We start from the raw sequence: 7,648 nt of genomic DNA, 5'->3' as shown, positions 1-7,648 counted from the left end.
TCATCACCATTCTATATTTATTTACTATTTATAACAACATTGCGGGAACGGTGCGAATGCACGAGTAGTTGACTATTTATTATTTCATTTATATTTTCTATTAAAATATACATTTTCGACGGGGCGAGACTACTTAATTTGTATATCTTTTATATAAATTTCTTAACAATCATCATTCTATATTTATTTACTATTTATAACAATATTTTGCAACCCGTGGAACGCACAGGTAGGTAACTACTTAATTTTTCATTTATTTTTTATACTAAAATATACATTTTCGACGGATCGAGACTACTTAAATTGTATATCTTTTATACACGTTTCTTAACCATCACCGTACTATATTTATTTACTATTTATAACGAAATTTTCCGACCCATGCAAACGCACGGGTAAATGACTATTAATTATTTCATTTACTTTTTCTACTAAAATATAAATTTTCGACTGTTCGAGACTACTTATGTTGTATATCTTTTATATACATTTCTTAAGCATCACCATACTATATTTATTTATTATTTATCAGGGCCGGCCTTTCACAGGCGCAACAGGCTCTATGGAACTGGGCCCCAAAATTTTGGGGGCCTATTTTTTTTTTTTTTAAATCTAATTAATATGAAAAAATTTAAAATATATATTATTTTTCCTCATTCCAAACGCAACCTAAAACCGAAAAGACGCCAAGGAAAATGAAACGTCGGCATTAAAGAAACCCAAAACAAAGTTGTTTATATACATCACATAATAAACCAAAAACAAAACAATATTAGAAAGAAAAAAACAAAACGGCGACGGTGAGAGTGTGAGACGACGGCAGTGCAGTTTAATCGGTAAGTTTGTTCAAATCAAAGTAGTTTATCTTCATGTTTTGAAAGAAAAAAAATATAAAATTAAAGAAAGAACATACATAGATAGAAACTTGTATGTGTTTCTTGGTTTATGATTCTTTCTCCCATGGCTCTATTGTGTTTTTTTTCTCCTAAAATTCTAAAATTGGTTGAGTTAATTTTACTGTAAAAAGAAAAGAAGAAATGGGTTAAGTTAGGTTTCAAAGAAGAAAGAAGAAAAGAATAGAGATGGAGAAATGAATAGAGAATAGTGAGTGCCGAGTAGTAGCTGTCAAATAAATGGTATAAGTAGAATAATGAGTTATGAGATTATTTTGTATTTTTTTATTACTTTATACTTTTGAGTTTTGATTAGTTCATATTAAAAACTAATTGAAAAGTAGAAAGGTTGCAAGTTGTCAAAGAAGTGTGATAGAAAGATTGCAAGCTGTCAAAGAAGTGCTTTTTATATTGTTGTGTCAAGAGTATGTCATTTCTATGTGTGTGACTCATTCAATTATCTCAATAGACAATAGTTTATGATAGAATCTAAAATTTAGAATTAATTGTAATAGAAAATATCAACAACAGTAAGATAAAATTAAAAATAATTAATTTTGGAGCATTTTATTTTCTGTATATTTCATAGTAGTGTTAGTAAAAATAGTGATAATATAATTAAAGTATTATTAATAATCCCATTTTATGATGATTACAAACATGTTTTTTTTTTCTGGTACTATTTTTGCTTGCACTAATTAATAATTTATTGTAGGAACTTAATTTAACAACGAGGCTACAAATAGATCGATTGCTAGTAAATATTGCAGAGTTGATCATTGGCGGACACAAGACATTGTGAGATATTCCAGGTTTTTTTTTACTATGCCTCCTATTATGCCTCCTAAGAATAGAAAGTATGAATGTGGAAATGATAAACGTAAGAAAAGGAAAAAAATTGAAGAGTTAATTCAATCTCAAGCAGGAGCTCTTGATAAATTTTTGATAAAAGAACCACAAGTTCCAAATGAAAGTCATTATGTTGATAATACTAATGTTGAAATTCTTGATAGTGTGCCCATTGAAAATGATAATGTTGATAGTGTGCCTATTGAAAATGATAATGCTGATAGTGTACCTATCGATGATGAAGTTAATAATGATGATGATAATCTTGAGGAAGTTAATGATGATGATGATGATGATGATGATGTTGATTACGATATATTTGATCCAAGAAATTGGGATCGTCTTCAACCTAAAATGATTGATTTATTAGTTATGAAAGGGCCTAAACGGGATAATTCTATTGTGAGGGGTCCTAGAGATAATTGGAATCGACGCTTTACGACTAATTTGTATACTAGAGCTTTAGCAAATGGAGAGAAGTGTGATAGAGATTGGCTTGTTTATTCAAAAGAGCTTGATAGAGTATTTTGTTTCTGTTGTAAAGTTTTAAAAAATGGGATTGGTAGGGGACAATTAGCAAATGAGGGTTATAGTGATTGGTCACATGTTGGTGCAAGAATTAAAGAGCACGAGTTAGGCATGGAACATGTTAAGAATATGACTACTTGGTATGAGTATCGTCAAAGGTTGCAGAAATTTCAAACTATTGATAAAACGACTCAAAGATTAATTGAGAAAGAAAAGGATCACTGGAAAAATGTTTTAAAAAGAGTTATTTCAATAGTGAAATTTCTTGCTAAACATAATTTGGCATTTCGTGGTTCTAAGGAAAAGTTGTACGAAGATAGCAATGGCAACTTTTTGGGTTTGATTGAAATGTTAGCTGAATTTGACCCAATTATCCAAGAACATGTTAGACGTGTTACAACTCAAAAAGTTCACACTCATTATCTTGGACATAAAATACAAAATGAGTTGATTTCATTACTTGGTTCTGCAATTAAAATTGAAATCATTAGAAAAATCAAACAAGCAAAGTATTTCTCAGTAATACTTGATTGTACTCCGGATGTTAGTCACCGAGAGCAAATGTCTTTGATAATAAGATATGTGGATGTTTCTTCAACTTCTATTAGCATTGAGGAATCATTTTTAGGATTTTTGAATGTGAATGATACAACTGGTCAAGGGCTTTTTGATGTTTTACAAAATGAATTGAAAGAACTTGGTCTCGACCTATTTGATGTAAGAGGACAAGGTTATGATAATGGGTCAAATATGAAAGGAAAACATCAAGGTGTACAAAAGCGATTTTTAGACATAAATCCAAGAGCTTTTTATACTCCTTGTGGTTGTCATAGTCTTAATTTGACATTGTGTGATATGGCTAACTCTTGTAATAAAGCTAGGAATTTTTTTGGAGTTGTTCAACGCATTTACACAATTTTTGCTAATTCAACAAAGAGATGGCAAATTTTGAAAGATAATGTAAAAGGGTTGACTCCAAAATCATTATCATCCACTCGTTGGGAAAGTCGTGTTGAAAGTGTCAAAGCTATAAGAACTCAAATGTCAGATTTTACAGAAGCTTTACTTGAAGTGTCAGAACATGATCTCGATCCTAAGATACAAAATGAAGCTAAATCCTTAGCAACTAATGAGCTTGGTGATTTTGAATTTTTGATGGCTATAATTATTTGGTTTGAAATATTATCTGCAATTAATTTTGTTAGCAAGCTTTTACAGGAAAAGGATATGCTTATTGATGTTGCTATGGAAAAAATAAAGGAGTTGATTTCATTTTTTGAAGGATATAGAGAAACAGGTTTTCATAAGGCATTGGTTAATGCTAAGGAAATTGCGGTTGAATTGAATATCGCTCCAATATTTCCTCAAAGGCGTATAATTAAAAGAAAAAGATAGTTTGATGAGAATTTGAATACACCAGCAGTCGAGCTATCTGAAGAGGAATCTTTCAGGGTTAATTATTTTCTTTACCTTGTTGATCAAGCTGTTGTTTCTCTTAATAAGAGATTTGAGCAATACCAAGAGTATGAAAGTATTTTTGGTTTCTTGTTTACTTCTCACAAGTTACAATCATTGGATGATGCAACTTTGAAGTCTTTTTGTAGTAACTTTGAACGAGTACTGAAACATAATGAGCAATCTGACATTGACGGGAATGAATTTTTTGAGGAATTAAAGTTACTAAGACAAATGTTGCCTGAAGAAATCATAAGACCTACTGATATATTATTATTTTCAAAAGGCTTGGATTGTTTTCCTAATACAGTTATTGCATATAGAATTTTGTTGACTATTCCTGTGACAGTTGCTTCTGCAGAAAGAAGCTTTTCAAAATTAAAGTTGTTAAAGACTTACTTGCGGTCTACCATGTCACAAGAAAGACTTAACGGATTGGCGTTGATAGCAGTTGAAAATGATCTTTTGGAGACAGTAAAATATGAGGATTTGGTTGATGAATTTGCTTCAAAAAGTGTTAGGAGGAAGGCTCTTTTTAAGTAGTTAGAAACTTTATATTGTATAAAAAGATATTATTAGTTTAAACAATACTTTGAATTTTTAGTGTATTTTTTTATTATTAAATTATATATATATTTTAGATTTAGGCCTATTTATTAAATTAAAACAGGGCCTCCAGATTGATTGGGCCGGCCCTGTTATTTATAATGAGATTGCATGACCCGTGAGAACGCACGAGTAGACGACTACTTATTTGTTTCATTTATGTTTTCTACTAAAATATACATTTGTGACGGACCGAGACTACTTAATTTGTATATCTTTTATATAAATTTCTTAGCCATTAGTATACTATATGTATTTACTTTTTATAACGGCATTGCGTGACCCATGCGATAACACGGATAGATGAATACTTTATTATTTTATACATATTTTTACTAAAATATACATTTTTGACGGATCAAAACTAACTAATTTATATATATTTTATATACATTTCTTAATCATTACTATATTATATTTATTTACTATTTATAGCGAAGCATAGGTCCTTTACTAGATGAGATATACATATTTTTAATAAATTTATCAAATCAAATTATACTATTGTATCCTATTTTGAGAATATATCTTAAAATATCTATAGAACACGATTTGAATGGTTATGTCTAAAAATTAAAAAACATATACTATCAATACATACAAACAAAATTAAAAGGAGGACTTAGTTTTTAAAAATCAATTTTAAAAAAAAAAAGATTTTTTTCACCAAACATGCCCTTTATCAATTTAAAATATGTGAAAGGGGCATTGATTTTTTATCACACTTAATTTTTTTAATAAAAAAATATATATTGTCTTTAGGAGTATTATTATAAGTATCTTTACATATTCATAGGGATTATATGATTTTTCTACGTAAAACTTTTCATTGTTCAAGAGAATTAATTAACAACTTTTAGTGAAGTAAAGAATCTTTTTTACCTAAAATCATATTGATTTACATCAACCATTTCATTTTTCTAAACATTTTGATTTATTATCGATTATATAATCATATCTATTTAATTTTCAATAGTATAGATAAAATGAATATAAATTTTATGCAATAGTATCAATATATTTTTGTTTTAATATCAATTATAAAAATCATATATAATAGTATAATATTTATCTATTTCATATTTAGTATTACGGTCTAAAAATGGTAAAATTAAAAATATTTGTGCCCACAATTATTCAGTTTTCATTTGAATTATTTACATGAAACACACAATTATAAATTATACACGATTATAACATCCTTTTATATATATATATATATATATATATATATATATATATATATATATATATATATATATATATATATATATATATATATATATATATATATATATATATATATATATGTTTTTTTTTCTGTAATTTCCGAGAACACAGTAGCACCTTCTAAATTAAATTAATATCCATACCACATTCATCATTTAAAATAACTTTTTCAAAGTTTTTTTATATGTACATATTAACCATTACCATACTATATTTATTTACTATTTATAACAAAATTGTGCGAACCGTGGAACACACGAATAGATAACTACTTAACTATTTCATTTATTTCTACTAAAATATACATTTTCGACGGATCGAGACTACTTAATTTATATATCTTTTATATAAATTTCATAATCATCACTATACTATATTTATTTACTGTTTATAACGACATTGCACGATTCGTGCGAACGCACTGATAGATGACTATTTATTATTTCATTTATTTTTCCTACTAAAATATATATTTCCGACGGGTCGAGACTACTTAATTTGTATATCTTTTATATAAATTTCTTAATCATCGCCATACTATATTTATTTACTATTTATAACGACATTACGCGACCCGTGCGAACGCACGAGTAGATGACTACGTAATTATTTTATTTATTTTTTCTACTAAAATATATATTTTAGATGGATCGAGACTACGTGGAGTTCTTTTATTTTATTTATATTTATTTTATTTATTTATTTATTCTACTAAAATATATATTTTCGATGACTACGTGGAGTTCTTTTATATACATTTTTTAACCATCACCATATTATATTTATTTACTATTTAAAATGACATTTCACGACTTGTGCGAAGGCACGGGTAGATGACTACTTAATAATTTCATTTATTTTTTCTACTAAAACATATACTTAAGTTGTATATATTTTATATACATTTCTTAACCATCATCATACTATATTTATTTATTTTTTACAACGACAGTGCGCGATCCGTGCGAATGTACGAGTAGATGACTACTTAATTGTTTCATTTATTTTTTCTTTCACCCCTGATATTCGTCAAATAAAAAGATGTTATTGCACTAACTTCTTTACCAAATCATTGTATTCCTTAACGTCGATATGAACCATAACTACTCCTTCCTTCAACCTGAATATAGCAAAAATATTTTCACAAATCTAAATAAATAGTATAAACAGTTTTATGATCAACTTAATATAAAAAATTTCACAAGGAAAAATTATCAAATTAAGATTATAAGGTAGCTATGGTAGAAATTTTAGATAAGAGAATATCCTTACATAAGCAAGAATCTTGCAATGACCACACCTAAAAAATATAATAAGGAGGATTCAACCCACAACCTTTACCACCATATTTAAAAATCAATCTCTTAAACAAAATGAGACCCCTTAATTTGGAGGCCATGGACTAAAGAGCATTTTGCCCTTGCTCAGGACCGATCCTGTTGATCCATATGCTTCAACATACGACTAACCAAAACATTGCATGATAGTTTTTGTTGAGTGGTCCTTGGAGCAGGAAACAAAAATGCTTAATGTTATCTTCTATTGTGCCTGCAAAGATTATAACAGGAAGGCCCTTCAACCTTAAAGTAGAATTCCAGACCAATATAGCAAAGGAACAACTGAAAAAGATATGGGACGGGTTTCCTTATAGTTAAAACACAAAGGGCACACAACATCATGACTTCCATTCAATACTCCTCGTTTTTCTAGCTTTGATCTTATTGGTAGTTTGTTTAAGAGTAACCTTCATCCAAAGATTTAGATTTTTCTATGAACCTTGGATTTCCATAATGGATCAAACTCTGCCAGAATCACTACAACATTTTTACTATACAGACAACGTTGCTGGAAATCCACTAAAACCTATGGAGAATTTCAATCAATCTTTATGAACAAGATTTTTATCACCCACACAATAGCAATGAAAAGAAGAACAATGGAGAAATAAAGAGAGTAAAGAACAACTGCAAAATACTGTGAATTACAATGTTATGAATACTTTATTCACTTCATGACAAAAATAAGGGTTACCCCCTCTATTTATATATTTAGGTTAACTTGGACCTCAAGCCAAAGCCCAAAACTAT

The 7,648-nt window shown here is 28.4% G+C and overlaps 1 protein-coding gene across 1 annotated transcript; it reads left to right on the top strand.

Annotated features, from left to right (window-relative positions):
• Positions 1–696: 696 nt before the first annotated feature.
• LOC127079844 (uncharacterized) lies at positions 697–4,268 on the top strand. Its single transcript, XM_051020211.1, has 3 exons — positions 697–836; positions 1,609–3,642; positions 3,754–4,268. Exons 2-3 carry the CDS (start codon positions 1,719–1,721, stop codon positions 4,266–4,268), a joined length of 2,439 nt encoding a protein of 812 aa, XP_050876168.1. The 5' UTR covers positions 697–836; positions 1,609–1,718.
• The last annotated feature ends 3,380 nt before the right edge of the window (positions 4,269–7,648 follow it).

Source organism: Lathyrus oleraceus, chromosome 5, assembly GCF_024323335.1.
Source record: "Lathyrus oleraceus cultivar Zhongwan6 chromosome 5, CAAS_Psat_ZW6_1.0, whole genome shotgun sequence".
In the NCBI taxonomy this organism is placed as follows: Eukaryota; Viridiplantae; Streptophyta; class Magnoliopsida; order Fabales; family Fabaceae; genus Lathyrus; species Lathyrus oleraceus.
The sequence above is the reverse complement of the archived record's forward strand: the minus strand, read 5'-3'. Positions and strand labels throughout refer to the sequence as shown.